Below are 17278 nucleotides of genomic sequence, written 5' to 3' on the forward strand. Positions count from 1 at the left end.
TAATTCTTCCTTTTTAAGTAGAAATATACCAAAAATCATAAGTAAGGGAGAGGAAGAAAACAGAAATCTCATTGCTCCTAGGTACCACTTACTTGATCAACATCTTTCCTTAAAATGATCTCTTTAACTTGTTTTTGCTGATTATGAGAAGAGTACCCATCAAATTTATTTGCCTACTTTACAAAAATACTTGTAAAGAGACCTGTTGAGGATTTGTTTTGTTTGTTTTTTAGTTTTGAAAAGTGAGGTGCATGATCTGCGAGCAGTTCTTCATTCTGCTGACAAGGAGCTTTCTTTGTTGAAATTGGAATATAGTTCATTCAAAGAGAGTCAAGAGAAAGAACTCAACAAACTTTCTGAAAAACCCATGCATATACAGCTTCAACTAGATAACGTCAGGTAGAGTTCTGTTGTGGTTTCAAGCTGCCTGATTAGCTGTAACCTGGGACTACTTGAAGTGCAAGTGTTATAAACCCAACTCAAACTAGTTAAACAAACAAAAAAGGTAATTTATTGGCTCACGATATTAGAAAGCCCCAGAGGTGATTTTGGTTTCAGGGACAAACTAGACTGAATCTCAAACAATATTTTCAGGGTTCTCTCTCTCAGCTCTATTCACCTCTGTGTTGCTCTTATTCTCTCCTAATATTGAGGACTTTCCTCTATGTGACAGGGAAGAATTGCCTCAGACAGCTATTCTGGCTCCCAGCCTAACAACCCCTGCATAGAAAGTCTCTCTCCTAACAGCCAAATATTAGTCCCAGAGAAAATTTAAATTGGTTTTGCTTAAGTCATCTCACTTTTGGACCAGTCACCTACCAGGGGTTTGAGGTGGCATTGGCCCAACATAGGTGATTTGCCTGCTCTGGAGGGAATGGTGTGCTCTTACTAGAAGAAGGGACAGTATGAGGTATACCAAAACAATAGCTGTCACCATTGTCCACAGTAACTCCAGAGGCTGGCTGATTGGTTGGTCAGGTGCTGGTAATCTTGAAACAAAAATAATCTAAGATGTAAATTGTTTGTTTTCTTTCTTCTTCTTGCTAATTTCAACCTTTTGTATAACATAACTTAAAACCATTTTGTGTTTTTGATAATGTCTCCTGTGTCTGTGGCCATAATTTAATAATAGATCTTTTGAATGTGATATCATGAATATAAGCTCCCTCTGAAAAAGCTGCTGATAGGCAGCCTTGTATTTAATTTTTATAGAAGTTGCAAAGATTAAACTGTAGCTGTTGAGTGTTTTCTGGATACACAAGGAATTAAAATAAAGGAAGAAAACTTGAGATCTGTGGACCAAAATCTGCCCATACACATGTTTTTATTGGGCCTGCTCAGCATGGTTTTAAAAAAACCATAGCATTTTAAAAATTGAGTGTTTTCTTATAAAAGTCTGTATTTCAGCATCCTTTTGAAAAATCAGTTTGGTGGCATTAGGCCCACATTCCTTCATGGCCACCATCAGCCACTGTGTGACTCACTTCTTTCTCTTTAGAGAAGGATGTGCAGTCTGGGTCATCATGACCTCTACCACCCTGGGCCATTTTTCCAACATCAAGGCCACTTATCATGTTGCCTGATTGGCCTGAAACCCAGGACTACTTGAAGTGCAAGTGTTACAAACCCAGCTCAACTAGTTAAAAAAAATAGGTAATTTATTGATAATTTATCACAGATGCACTGTTATTTCTTCCTACACCTGGGATTTGTTTTAACTTCTGAATTACTGATCTAATCTTGCCTCCACCACAACTATTTTTATGCAGTTTTTTTTTTTTTTTAAGTCACTCCACTAATTTCATTGGATCTTAATTTCCTTGCATTTACCTGTCAGAGTTGAACTAGATCAAAAATGTTAAGAATCTACCATATTATCCATGTACTTAAATTCTATCTTAAAAGTATTGAGCTCTTCCTAGCTTTTTAAATATGTTGGACACAATTTAATTTTTCTCAGTGTCTCCCCATTAACATTGAGTACATCATTTATTAAGCTGCTTACACTCTATTGTGACACTCAAAGGTTGTTAAGTCTTCTGAATTAAATAGCACAGCACTGTTATGTGTTTCTCAGATTATTTTGCCTACTTCATATACAGAGTTTATACCATAAATTTATAGATTTGCTCCCCTCCCCTACCATCTATTGCCTATACATCTGTCTTTAGCAATTGATGTATATATACCACTTTGTAATTTGCTGCTTCTGCTCTGCTTTGAGTTAGTACAACAGATGTTCTATGCCTAATAGCCTTCTGTAGATAAGCTAGGACATTTCTTTTGGATGGTCCACAGCTTAGATTGGTTGCTAGTTCTTGGCTGCGCCCTGATATACTTGGGTATGCCCACAGTATATTACATCAATATACTTGGGTATGCCCACAGTATATTGGGGAAGGAAACAGAGGACGAAAACCAAGAAAGTAGCAGATAGTTCTTTGCTGAGGGAATTTTCTCTCTTGCTCAGATTGAAGCCACATTTGCCATCTTAAAAAATCCTTCCTGGAGCTGAGAGAATATATGATGAATAGTTGGAGTTGAGCTATCAACAAAACTTGGAAAATAACAGCCAGTGCCTAGCTGACATGAGGATTAGGTCTGGAAACCTTTAAATGGGTCTGTAAATTGTGAATCAGTTAAATATGTACGGTTGAAACCACAGGAGAGAGAATGAGAAAGTGATGGCTGTGGGCTTACACTCCCCCCTATCTTTTCCATCCCCATCAAACTACCCTGTGTTCCAGTGTGGCTTACATGTTTGTGCATCATGGACATTTCACACAAGTCCATGAAGAGCTTTACATCAGTCAAGGCTTGTGTAAGTTGGGAATGGTCTGTAGGTAGGGTAAATTGAACTGCAGATAAATTGACTAGCAGAAATACATTAAATGTTTATACTTACCATTGTAAAAATGTTTTTCTGATAAAGATTAGAAAATGAAAAGCTGCTTGAGAGCAAAGCCTGCCTACAGAATTCCTATGACAACTTACAAGAAGTAATGAAGTTTGAAATTGACCAACTTTCAAAAAAACTCCAAAACTGCAAAAAAGAAAATGAAACTCTGAAATCTGATATGAATGTAAGTTAAGAAGGGTATTGGTAATTGGTGAATTTGGCCTGGATCTGTGGCTGTTCTCTTGAATGTAGCACAAGGACTGTTCTGAACTCTCCCTAACTTTCTATATTTGCCCACCGTGCCTGTCACATACAAAGTACTTGATATATTTTTTGACCACACATTGCTAGTAACAGTTACTTGACATAACGGTATCTTTTAGAATTTGATGGAGCTTTTCGAGGCAGAAAAAGAACGCAGTAACAAATTGTCATTACAGTTTGAAGAAGATAAAGAAAGCAATTCTAAGTGAGTGCCATTTATTTTTTTACTTAATTGACTAGAATATTGTTTACTACCACATTCTTTATCTTGTATTTCTTTTTTTATTTCTAGTACCGTGTAAAGAGTTATTTTTCTTTTAAGCATTTCAAAATGAACATCAGGTTCTTTTGTATAAATGGCTATGTAGAGAAACTTTATCCTTTAAAGCATTTAATAACTAGCTATGGTACTTTTAAATGAACAGCAATTAGTAGTGATCAGAACTCAGAGCCTTCTGTAAATAAGTCACAGTATATATAATAAGATGACTTCTGTTTCTTTTATTATTGGAAAGTAGAGACTGCTTTTTATTTCTGTCTCTATTATTCTTTTTCTAGCTGCTCTTTTTTCTTCCTGGTGCCTTAGCAGGAAGGCCATTGTCTTGCATCTCCAAGTTCTTTTCCTTGGTAATCTCAATGAGTCTCTTGGCTTCAGCCAATAGACTGATTATTACTCTAATGAGAACAATTAGTTTATTTAGTAGATCCTTAAAGAGTTCTTACTATGAGATCGATTTTTTTCTAGGCCCTGGTATGCAGTGGTGAACGTGGCACATGCATCCAGTTGCCTACAGACAATTAACATTTACTCGTTCATTCAAATATTTAGTGATATCCGAGTAGCCAGGAAATGATCTGGTGAATGCCAGAACATTTAAAGGTAAAACAGTGAACAAACATCCCTGTCCCTGTGGATTTTATCTTCTAGCACAGGGAGACAAGTAATAACAAATCCTGTATGTTGTATGCTATATTAGAGAGTAGTAAACACTCTCAAGAAAAACAGTCATGGCACAAAAATTCTCATTAGCTGTTGAAGAAATGGGTTCAAAGTTCTGATGCCCATTGGAATATAATGCCTAATACCAAGTATGTGCCTAATAAAGTTTATTTGCATTGTCTTTAATCTCTTCTGTGCTAACATACTCAGTTCCTGTTTCCATTGATTGAAGTCAGGAGTAAAAGATCATTCTTCTCTTCCAGAGAAATCTTAAAAGTTCTTGAGACTGTATGTCAAGAGAAACAGAAAGAGATGGCTAAGTGTGAGCAGCAGGTAAATTTCCTGTTACTTTAACTGTAGAATTTGAAGTTTATAACTTTTATGCCTAGTCTTTAAAGAGGTTTATTATTAAAACTGTTTCACCTTTCAGATGTTGGGAATTATTAATAAAAAGATGAAACTTTTGGCTGGTTCTTTTTTTCTTTCTTTCTTTTTTAAGATGACTCTAAGAGGATCTTAACCCTTGACTTGGTGGTGTCAGCACCACGGTCTCCCAAGTGAGCTAACCGGCCATCCCTATCTAGGGATCCGAGCCCATGGCCTTGGTGTTCTCAGCACCACACTCTCCCAAGTAAGCCACGGGCCGGCCCTTGGCTGGTTGTATTATTTTTCAGCTCTTGTTTCTCTAACTCCTAGATGGTATAATCATAATTGGTTGATGGTGTCTTGTAAGAGACCACAAAACCATTGTCTTTCAACCTAATTTATCATTTCAAGTATTACTCCTAGTGTAGACTCTGTATTATGAAAAGCAGATTTCAACTAGTTTTTTTATGTCCTTGTGATTAATTTTGTGATTTAATTCTTTTTCTAAAAATGTTAATCTTTCCCCATAGATGGCAAAAATACAGAAACTAGAAGAGAGCTTGCTTGCTACTGAAAAAATGATCAGTTCTCTGGAAAAGTCTAGGGATGCTGACAAGGTAGATGGAGTTTGAAGCTACGTCCCTCTGTGCATTTTCTTTTTAAATGCTGGTTTAATATTCCAATTCTTCTGCCACATCTTGCATCTCCAGGGTGACTGATAGCTAGCATTTCTGTATGCAGTTTGGTCTTGTTCATCTACAAGATTGCTAGAGAAAGAAGTCTTCCACTTAAGTTAGCTTTCCACATAACTTCAAGTGCAAACTACTCTTACCACTTTGGATGGCAGTGTTTCTAAAAAACATCCTGCCCTTTTAGCTAGGATGCTGATATTAGTTTCACCCTTCATTTTTGACTCTAAGTCCCATGGCACAAATTCTTAAATCCCTGGTGTTGACTTTAACTAGAATAATAAATATAATATGTGTGTCCAAGTATAAAATTGGGTATAAAATCTTTATGTCCAGCTCCTATTCATTCATAAAACCAGAGCAAGCGATTAAATAGATAGTATAAAGCCATTAAAATATAAATTGATAATAATGTAATGTGACCTATGATGTTTTGCTAAAATAAAATTGACTTCTTATGTTGTTATTAGGAAATATAAATGATTTATCATTTAAAAATTATCTCCTTAATGTCATTGGGTATGAAGATATTGTTTCTGTCCTCATCAGGAAGTTATAGCTGACCTCATGAACCAGATCCAGGAGCTAAGAACATCTAACTGTGAGAAAACAGAAACCATAGAAACCCTGAAACAAGAACGGAAGGACATAAATGTAAGTGTGGTCACCAACAAAATGTTCAATTTGAACATGAGACACATTTCACAGACTCCTCAAGAGGTTAACAAATGCCTGTGACAGTTAAGGCTAATATGATGTTCCTTAGTTGCTTCAAGAAAAAATAACACATTTTAGCTAAGTTCAGAGACATTAATTATGTAGAAAGTGAGTGAGTTCCTATATAAAGTAACCACTTATTCCTCCAGCGTATATCTAAGTTGGATGTTGATGCTTCCTCCTGTGCTTGGGTCAAGGCAAAGGTTTGTGTTAATGTTCCTCATTCCTCTGCTCAAAAGGGAGCTTGCAGCACTCTGTTTACTTCCAAAGGCAGTCTCCTGACAAAGATGACAAAACTAGATGCTTTTATTTCACTGATATTTATGGGACTTTTCCATTTCTCTTTACCATTCGTGCATTTTATTCTTCCATTCCTTCATTTAACAAGTAATGTTGAATAAATATTCAATTAACTTGTGTTAATCTGGTTATCACCTTGGAACTCAGACTCATTGTTATTTTAATCAACAAAAAGATAAGAAAATAGATAGCTCTTGTATTATGACTTTCTTTGCAGTGCAAATACAACTCTGCTTTGGTTGACAAAGAAGAGAGCACAAGAGTGTTGATTAAGAGACAGGAAGAGGATATTCTGGATCTGAAAGAAACCCTTAGGCTGAGAATACTCTCTGAGGACATAGAGGTAGATACTAACATATCATGACTTTTTTTTTTTGCCATATTGCCAATATGTATATTTTTGTGTTGAAATTATTAATTAATAAATAGAGTATTTTAAAAGGAATAATTAATAATTAGAGCCACTTTTCCTTAGAGTAGGTAATCAGGCAATTAAGAGATACCATTAAAATTGTTGTATTTTATCTAGTTGACCTATTTTTGTTCATTTGTGCTGACACCATGGTGGGGTGAACAGCGTGGAAACTGTTTACTTAGATGCGGTGGTAGCAGCAGGGAGCAGAGAAAGGGCTGGTTAACAGATTAATTTCAGGGTTGTCTCGTGTTTTACCTAAAGTAGGTTTTTAGTTTTGTTGTTGTTGTAAATTTATCTTTTTAAAAATTAAGCAGTACTCTCACATGGTTCAAAAGCATTATACATTCCTTCCTATCCCTCCTTCCTATCCCTCCTCCCTGTCCCTCAGCCACTCAATGTTAACAGTTTCTTGTGTATCCTTCTAGAGATGTTTTAGGCAAATCCTGATATTTTAGTGGCACATAAACCTCTTTGGAATAAAAGAAGTGCAAATTAAATATGAGCTATTTTTTGAACTTATAACTGGTAAAATTTAAGACTTGAAGATGTGCAGAGAAGGGTAGTAACTGAAACTTCTGGAGGAGTAGGTTCAATCTTTTGGGAAGTGGTGTGGTAAAAGCTAGCCTTAAATTTTTTGCACATGCTTTGAGTTTGTACTTTTAGGAATTTAGCCCAAAGAAATAGTCTAGATATGAGAGTAAAACACTCAAGCATATAATAGTGAAAAATTCAAAGCAACCAAAATTTTTAGTGATGGGTTAAATTATGGTGCATCCATAAGGTGAAATTAAGCCTACCCAATGAAGATGATACAATGAAAGAGTGAGTACATGGAAAAATGTGTGTATACATATACATACATATACACACACACACGTACGTGTACAGTTGGAAAGGAAAGGAAGGATAAGCAGATTCTTCTCTGATTTGGTAGGGATTACATACACTACATGCATAGAAATTATGTCTGCAAACTTATAGGACTTCTATTTTTCTGGGCCACTTTTCATCAAGCTACTTCCTGAAACTTTGGTGGCCCATGACAATGTATTATGGTCTGGTGAACTGTCCCTGTCCCTCCCCAACTGGTGGTGGGGGCATCTCTACAGCTATTTAGTTTCCATTGTAGAAAGGACTAGAGTCAATTGGTGAGACAACAGGTAAGCTAGAGACCTATGCCTGGAGTCCTCCCCAGGAAAGAGAAATCAGCTTTGAGATCCTGGGAGTGAGGGGAAAGTATAATTATACCTCAATTGGGATATCTATATGAATTTATTGGAATAATATTTATATCTAGACCTGTTCACCTAAACATTAACTGATTGATTTGTCTTGAAATGGATTAGCACACAAGCAAAAAAAAGTTTTTGCATAAAACTTTCTTAACATTTTAAAAATTGTTCATAGTAATGAATTACGAATCCTTATTGGAGTACCACAATTAAGAAACTCTTCCTTTGTGGGTATTGTCCCATAACAGAGGGATATGCTTTGTGAGGACCTGGCACATGCCACTGAGCAGCTAAACATGCTCACAGAGGCTTCGAAAAAACACTCAGGGCTGCTGCAGTCTGCCCAGGAAGAACTGACCAGGAAGGAGGCCTTGATCCAAGAACTTCAGCACAAGGTGAGATGCACAGAGGTGTCACTCAAGATGGGGGACAGGAAGAATCCACAGCTGAAATTTTTGAGATGTTCCTGTCTTGGCTAATTTCTCTATGTACACACGGTAGGCTAATGGAGTGTTTAGGTAATCTGGTAGTTACATTGTGGATTGTAAACTTGGAATCTTAATGACTTGGGTTTGCTCACATGAACTCAGACTTGCTTGGCTGCCTCCCCTCCCGCTGGGTCCTTGACACATGGCAGCAAGGTCTAGCCATTATAGTGAGGTTATAGCTGACTTTTGTCGTCTTTTTGGCTTTTGTTCTATATTTTGTATTTTTCTCAAATGATCCTTTTATTACTTATGAAACTTAAAAAGAAAATTTTGAAAAAGTATAAATTTGTGAGAGAAAAGGAGATGATTGGGTTATAGTAGCAATCAAGTTGGACAGACACAAAAAGTAACCCCAGATTTCATATTTATTACTTTTAAAAAATGCTGAGGTTTTGTTTTAATATTTTATTGCTTTTCAAATTATTAATCAAGTCCTAAAAAAGGAATGTAAAAAGCATATTTCTGCATACCTGGGAAGCTTGTCTTTTCTTTTTTAAACATAAGTAGCATTCTATGAAACATCTTTTTTTTTAATTGACAAATAATTGTGTATATTTATGGGATAAAATGTGGGTTTTTTTGATATATGTATACATTGTGGAGTGATTAAATCAAGCCAAATTAACATATCCGTCACCTCACATACTTGTTATTTTTTTTTTTGTGGTATCAACATTTAAAATCTACTCTCAGCAATTTTGAAATATACATTATGTTATTATTAATTATAGTCACCATGCCATACAGTGCATCTCAAAAACTTATTCCTCTTGTCTAACTGAAACTTTGTACCCTTTGAGCAACATCTCCCATTTGTGTCCCCCACCCCCACCCCCCATCCTACTCTCTACTTCTATGGGTTCAACTTTTTTACAATTCCACATATAAGTGAGATCAGACAATATTTGTCATTCTGTGCCTGCTTATTTCACTTAACATAATGACAGGATTTGCTTCCTTTTAAAGGCTGAATAGTATTCCATTGTGTATATATAACACATTTTCTTTACCAGTTGATTCCATCTCTTGGCTTTTTTTTTTTTTTTTTTAAAGATGACTGGTAAGGGGATCTAACCCTTGGCTTGGTGTTGTCAGCACCACGCTCAGCCAGTGAGCGAACCAGCCATCCCTGTATAGGATCCGAACCCGTGGCCTTGGTGTTACCAGCACCACACTCTCCCGAGTGAGCCACGGGCCGGCCCTTCCATCTCTTGGCTTTTGTGAATAATGTTTCAGTGAACATAGGAGTGCAGATATCTCTTCAACATACTGATTTCAAGTCTTTTGGATATGTACCTGGTGATGGGATTGCTGGATCATATGGTAGTCCTATTTTTAGTTTTTTGAGGAACTTCCATATTGTTTTCCATAATGGCCATATTAATTTGAGTTCCCAGCAGTGTACAAGGACTCTCTTTTCTCCACATCCTCCCAAATACTTGTACCTTTCATTGTTTTGATGATAGCCATTCTAATAAGTGTGAGATGATATCAATGTGGTTTTAATTTGCATTTTCCTGATGACTGGTGATGGGGAAGCTTTTTTTCTTAATTGGACCATGTGCCCCATATTGTTTTCTAACTTGTAACTTTATATCTGTTCGATTTTCCCAGCTAAACCAAAAGAAAGAGGAAGGAGAAAAGAAGAAGAATGAATATAACTTCAAAATGAGGCAACTAGAACATGTGATGGATTCTGCCACTGAATATCCTCAGGTATTTTTCAGTGCATTTCAGGAGAAATAAACAGTTTTGTGAATTGTACAGATTAGGAAATTACTAAGACCATAGCTTTATCTTTTTTAAGAAAAAGATTTTCACTAACATCCTCTGTCTGCTTTTTACTTGATAAAGGTACCAGTTTTTTGTTTCTTTTACTTGTACAAAAATTAGGATAATAAGCTAAATAGTTTGGTCTTTTTTTTATGTGCTTGACATATATATTTAAAATGAAATCTTTATAATATCACTTAATTGGGTATTTGGATGAGATGCGATTTTATTTGAGTCCTAAAACACCACCTCACTTTCAAACACATTTGGCAAAACACCGGGAAGCACAAGAACAACAGATAGAAGATGGAAGAGCCTCTAAGACTTCTTTGCAACATCTTGTAACAAAACTAAATGAAGACAGAGAAGTCAAAAATGCTGAAATCCTCAGAATGAAGGTAACTAGGTAATTTTTTTCCAATAAATTTAATTTTTTAAAACAAGCAATATCCTTATGGTTACTGAGGATACAAAACTCAAAAGGTACAGAACTAAGGGATAGACGGAGAAATGTCTTCCTCTTACTCCTGATCCCAAAGTACCCAGTTTCTTTCTTTTTTTATTCTTTCTTTTCTTCTTCTTCTTCTTTTTTTTAGAGCTTTTCAGTGAATATATAACCATGTCTGTAAGCATTCCCTCCCTGCCCCATTAGGGTTTTACACAATGGTATCATATCATACAGGTTGTGCTAACTATACTCTCATCAGACACTTTTTGTCATCTTTCCTCAAAAAGGAATTTTGAAAAATTATGTAATATTGATAATAAACTGTTCAAAACACCATGGATATGATCCTGAATCACAGTTCTAGGCTTCTGAGAGCTTGTCACAGTCTGCTTTTTATCCAGGGATACCCAGTGTGGTGTTTTGTGCATAGGAAGAGCTTAAAAAAGGAATACCTATCTCAGTCCTGGCATTGGGGAGCAAAATAATGCCTACTATCATGTGTTTTCTGAAAAGACATTATGTGATATATTATTAGGAGCAGTTGTGTGAAATGGAAAATCTATGCCTGGAATCTCAGCAGTTAAGAGAGAAAAATTGGCTCCTTCAAGGTCAGCTGGATGATATTAAAAGACAAAAGGAAAACAGGTGAGAAAGAGCCACCAGACGCTGGGCTAAATTTTGGCCTACCTGGATGTAGTTAAATGAATAACATTGGGATTGGTTTCACAATGTGTAGTATTTCCCACTAATCCAGGAGATGCTCCATTGGTTGATTTTGGAATCAGGTCTGATGAGGATATCGCTTTTTCCAGAGTGGAAGCATAAGGCATTTGTGATTTTACCTACTCTGTTAACCTTTGCATTGTTGTAAAGCTATTGAAATGAATTTAAAACGTGTGAAATATTTGAACCAAAGTACTTCTATTTTTTAGAGAATTTTTTTTTTTAAAAGGAGTAAATAAAGTTAACAAGATAAGGTTTAAGAAACTCTGCAGAAAAGGGGAGAAATTCCTACAAGTTGGCTTTACTTCATGACTCGTGCTCCAGGGAAAGCTCCTGGGCAGGACAAGAAGATCCTTAGCATTTATAGGGGAGCGTTCCCTTGGGTTTAGGCATCTTTATGTATATATGTTTGGGCTTCAGCTAAGGCAGCTTTCTAGTTGCATTTGCTAATGGCACAGCATAGTGTCCAGGGCAACCACATCCAGACTTATGTCCTGTCTTTGACCCTTAAAAGTCAGGTGATTTTGAACACTTTTTTTTTTTAACCCTAGTGCCTGTTTTCTTAGCAATAAAATGAGGAATATGATATCTTCTTCACAAGGTATTTTAAAGATTAAAAATAACACGTATAAAGTGCCAGTTGCAGTGCTCAGCAGAAGGGTATCACTTAATAAAAGGTAGTTATTAAGTACACAAGGTAGAATTACGATCCTGTCTATTGTTAACTTCAAGTGAGGGATTGGAGATGAGAGTGGCCTATAAAATTATGCAGGAAGTTTAATTGAATCAAAGAGAGCGTCTCTGGGATGGAGGCCCTTACTGAGTTCCACTTCCCAGATTACGGGTGTCTGCCGTCCTTGCTGTTGCCAGAAAGTCTTTGACAGAGCTTGCCCACTCCTGCAGCTCCCCAGACCTGTCCAGAAGCAGCCCTGAGATGCACTGTCCAAAACCTAATTGAGAAAACAGAAATTTAGGATGTTAATTGTGGTTATGCTGACAATTTCTTCCTAAATGGTTCTCTTCAAATTTTAGTGAAGAGCAGAGATCTGATTTAGCAGGGCTGGATTTCTGAAGACCAGAAATCGAATTTTAATGAGCAGCTCCCTCCCCTTCTAGGTGATTCTGATGCAGGTAGTCCACAGTTTGCTCACCTACTTTTTCTATGCTTTACCCCCATGTCCAGTCACATTAAAGAAAAGCCTTGTACTTGGTATACTGTCTTTTATCAAGAGTTAGTATGAGGGCTGGCTGGTTACCTCAATTGGTTAGAGCATGCTGTTACAACACCAAGGTCAAGGGTTCGGATCCCCATACTAGCCAGCTGCACAGCACCGCCCTCCCCCACCGTCAAAAAGTTGGTATGAGCATGGAATGTAGAATGTTTCCAGATCATTTGTAAAACTACAATTAAAAATACTTTATTTCAGAGATACATTCAGTTAGCTTACTCCTTTCTGCCCATGGACACTGCCAAGGAAGCATCATTAAAGTCTCTTCCCACTGCCATCATGTGTAAGTCAGAGACTTCAAGAGCCCAAATAGCTGCAGAAGTTCTTCATTAGAGGGTTGAGCTCTGAAACAACCAATGAGAGTCTGAGGAGCCATTTTGAGCAATTGAGAACACTCACAGATTGTGGGTACTGAGAGGTCCAAACACCAAGTGCTCCAGGGGTTTTGGATTTGTCACTTGTGCCACTGTGGAGGAGGTGGATACAGCCGTAAATGGAAGGCCACACGAGGCAGATGGCTCAGAGAGAGCTGTCTCAAGAGAAGATTCTCAAAGATCAGGTGCCCACTTAACTGTGAAAAAGATATTTGTGGGTGGCATTATGGAAGACGCTGAAGAACAACTCCTAAGAAATTATTTTGAGCAGTATGGGAAAATCGAAGTGATTGAAGTTATGACTGACTGAGGCAGTGACAAGAAGACAGGCTTTGCTTTCATAATGTTTGACGACCATGACTCCATGGTTAAGCCTGTCATTCAGAAATACTATAAAGTGAATGGCCACTACTGTGAAGTAAAGAAAGCCCTGTTGAAGCAAAGATGGCTAGTGCTTCATCCAACCAAAAAGGTTGAAGTGGTTCTGGAAGTAAAGAAAGCCCTGTTGAAGCAAAGATGGCTAGTGCTTCATCCAACCAAAAACGTTGAAGTGGTTCTGGAAACTCTGATGGTGGTTGTGGAGGTAGTTTTGGTGGAAATGACAACTTTGGTCATGGAAGAAACTTCAGTGGTCATGGTGGTTTGGTGGCAGCTGTTGTGGCAAGATATGGTGTCAGTGAGGAAGGTAATGAAGTAATTTTGGAGGTGGTGGAAGCTACAGTGGTTTTAGCAATTAAAATAGTCTTCATATTTTGGAACCATGAAGGGAAGAAACTTTGGAGGCAGAAGCTCTGGGTCTGACCCCTATGGTAGTGGAAGCCAATACTTTCCCAAACCAACCACAAAACTAAGGTGGCTAAGGCATGTGAAAGTTGCCAGTACCAAAATGGAGCCATTTATGTCAAAATCCTAACAAAATAGAGTTGAGAGGCCATAAAGAAGCAGTTTTCACTGTGCATTTCTGTAACATACCTTAACACAAGAAATTTCTGCACGTACCACACACCTCACTCCTGTACACAGCCTGTAACAGCTCAACACAGGAAATTCCTCAGGCCTTCGATATTTCAAACAAGCTACCTGCACTAGGTCAGTTGCCTAACAACATCTGTCTTTACCAAAGAACAAATGCCAACTCCTACAGTGAGTTTCTGTGACCAATAGACAATTTCAAAGCAGCTTACTTTGACTTCTCTTTGTCTTTAAAAGCTCCCATCTTGCCCTGACCCCCCCTGGATCTGCCCATGGCCTGCCGTAGCTTGCATACTTCAGAATTGCAATCCCTCTGCTATTCCCAGATAAACTCATTTGTTCTGGAGAGGCTGTCATTATGAGTTTCTTTTTAGGCAGTTCCAGCACCAGCAGTAGCCATGACATTGACAAGAGGTTTTAATTACAGCCAGGAAACAAAGCTCATCCAAAGAGGAGAACCAGAGAAGTGACAGGGAAGCTACAGGTTACAACAGATTTGTGAACTCAGCCAAGCACAGGAGTGGCAGGGCCTAGCTGTTACAAAGAAAGCCTATTTTATACAATACTCATGTGTATGGGCAAAAGATTCAAGGATTGTACTTGTGACTGATTATATATAGCACATTATTTTAGTTTCTGTTCTGTGGAAAGTATAAAGCATTCCAACAAAGGGTTTTAGTGTACTTTTTTTTTCTGCACCCATGCTGTTGAGTGCTAAATATAATATAGTCTGGTCATGACACCGAATAACTGTGTCTTTAAAAAAAACAACAAAACTTCATTTCATAGCCAAATCCAACCCACAGCCTGTTTTGTAAATAAAGTTTTATTGAGATGTACTCACACCCTTTCATGTAAATACCATTGTGGCTACTTTTGCACCACAATAGCCAAGTTGAATAGCTCTGACAGAAACCATATGGCTCCCATAGCCTAAAACATTTACTGTCTGGTTCTTGATAGAAAAAGTTTGCCAATCCCTGGATTACTGCACAGAAAACACATCTTCCCCTAATGGTTTGGGTGTTTTCCTCATTGAGATCTCATTACCATTTTTGTCTAGACTGCGAGATTCGTTAAGGAAAGGAAACCTTACTGAAGCTTCTGTTTTCCTTCAAGAAATGGTCTTTTACTCACCAGTAAGAGAGAGATTCCTAGAGGAGCCTATGGCATTCCAGCAGATTCTACAAGAGGGATGTTTCCTTGGTCCAGGGGCTGCCTACAGAAACTCAATTTATTATCCTGACCTGGTCAGGCTCACAGAGATGGATGTATCATCTAGAATGTAATTTTCTTAATTTATCTATGGGAGCATTACTTTTGCACAAAGAGATTTATGTCTGATGCTCAGAGAAGCCCCTTCCTGGTGTCCACATACATGGGGAGCCAGAGTGGTCATCAGAAAATGCCAGCTGCTTGGAATTTAAGCAAAGCGGGAGTCAGGTCTCCACTGGCCAGGCCAGCCCACGGTCTTAGCAACCCTCCTCACCCCCAAAGTTTCCTCTTCCCAGCTGATCACGTTCACACCAGGCTCCCAGCCTGCCCTTTCTGTCAGCCCTCTTTTAGTCACATTTGATCTTCAGGTATTACCAACACTCTTTAAGTTTCTATTTTATTTTACTTTCACTCAAGCCTTGATTAGATTTCCCAGCTCTGCTCATCTTGCTTTTGTACTGGGAGAAGTCCTGATTTCTGGGGAGGTGCCTTATTTCATCCCCATGTATCAACCAAATTTATCAACTGTGTTGACTTGACCTAATCATCATAGAGTTAGCTTTTCTTTGCACAGCTGGGCATTGCTGCATATAAGAGACTTGATAGGGTTTCCCTGTCTCCTCCCTCCCCAATCTATGCAGTGATCAGAATCATCCAGACAATGAACAGCTGAAGAGTGAACAAGAAGAGATTATCAAAGAAAGAATTGCTAAAGTATGATTTTTTTTTTACATAATTTTTTCTCATCTGAGAAATACTTTTATAGTTAGCATTTATGGCTATATATTTTAGAAACCATTTTACTATTGAAATTCCTGTCTTTTCTGCAGTCCTACTGTTTAGCATGATACTTACCATCAGTATTTAGACATAGCTGAAAATTAAGAGTGAATTTGTCTTCATGCCTAGATAGTAAGCCTATCAGTTCTCTGTTTAGAAGCACATAATGAGGCCTATTTAAGGGCTTAGAGTGCACAAAATCTTATAAGTACATACCCCCTTTATGTGTGTGTAGTGGGATTATGGGAAAGGATATTGGTTTACATGAGAGAGAGAGGACTGGATCCTTTTGATCTTTTTTTTTACCAATGTTATTTAAGAACCTAAGCCATCTTTTTCTTTTTCTTTTCTTTTTATCTTATTATAGAGTAAAATAGTTGAAGAAATGCTGAAAATAAAAGCAGAGTAAGTGTACTATTTTGTAATTCAAATTCTTTGTAATCTCTTCTTTATCCTCCTTTAAAGGAAATACTTATATCCACAAGGTAAGTAACTTCTTTCCTTTTGTATTAATATGTGAACATAGTAGGTGTTTACAAAATTATTTTCCTAATACCACTTTCTAAAGGGATTCCTCATGTGAAACCAATCCAAACATTTTTTTTAAATAAGTGCCAGGAAAATCTTAGCTTCTCTTAAGGAATTGATGGATTTTCTCCTCAAGGACAAATGAGAACAATATAACTGACCAGGTTTTCCTTTTCACTTCCGCTTCTGGTTACCTCTGATTTAAAACTTTGACGCACTCTGAGACCCATAGTTCAATACTCTGATTTCTTCTGGTCTTTACTTTGGGTCTGTACATGTTTTCTGTAGTCATGGTTTTAATTTATTCATATAGTTTTCATATTAGTTTATGTACCCTTATAAAGTGCCTCATTCTTTGATGAACATGGTATACTGTATTTTCTGTCAAGTTCAAAATAAGTAAACTGGTTGATAGTAACAAATGAAATGATAAAACAAATTCGAAAGATATTGGACTTTGTAGACAGTCTCATCAGGAACAGAGGTCATCAAACATTTTTGCTCCTTATAACCTCCTAAAAGAATTTTGAAACACCATTTACCCTCTTGAATGTTTTTAAAATTGACTTTGTACCTAAAATTTTTTATTATAAGTTTAAATTGTTGCAAAGGATAGACATTCCAGCATATTGAAAACAGTGACATTTGAAAATAAAGCTCTTGTTTTTTAAAAAGTATCAATTTAACTTGCTACTTTCTATCCGTTTAAAAAATACATGAACAAATTCCTGAGACTAAAATTTTACCTTGTTTCCTTTTGCCTTGAAATCGAGTTTCCATTCTCTACCCGGCAGATATTTATCCTAATTTAATATATTTTTTGGAAAATTTTTTATTGGTTACCCTATTGCACTACCTAATAATGAAAATATGTATAAAAATAGAAAGTAATTTTTTAAGGTTTTATTTTAACTGTATTACTGTCA

The 17278-nt window shown here is 37.0% G+C and overlaps 1 protein-coding gene across 1 annotated transcript in view; it reads left to right on the forward strand.

Annotated features, from left to right (window-relative positions):
* KIF15 (kinesin family member 15) overlaps positions 1-17278 on the forward strand; it is a 66264-nt gene that overhangs the window by 45936 nt on the left and 3050 nt on the right. Inside the window, 13 exon segments of the mRNA XM_063113384.1 lie at positions 234-399; positions 2933-3083; positions 3283-3368; positions 4367-4436; positions 5000-5086; positions 5708-5812; positions 6393-6518; positions 8071-8217; positions 9925-10026; positions 10302-10481; positions 11067-11176; positions 15686-15758; positions 16192-16229. Coding sequence (XP_062969454.1) covers positions 234-399; positions 2933-3083; positions 3283-3368; positions 4367-4436; positions 5000-5086; positions 5708-5812; positions 6393-6518; positions 8071-8217; positions 9925-10026; positions 10302-10481; positions 11067-11176; positions 15686-15758; positions 16192-16229 — 1441 coding nt within the window.

The sequence above is a fragment of the Cynocephalus volans genome, chromosome 11, assembly GCF_027409185.1.
Source record: "Cynocephalus volans isolate mCynVol1 chromosome 11, mCynVol1.pri, whole genome shotgun sequence".
Lineage (NCBI taxonomy): Eukaryota > Metazoa > Chordata > Mammalia > Dermoptera > Cynocephalidae > Cynocephalus > Cynocephalus volans.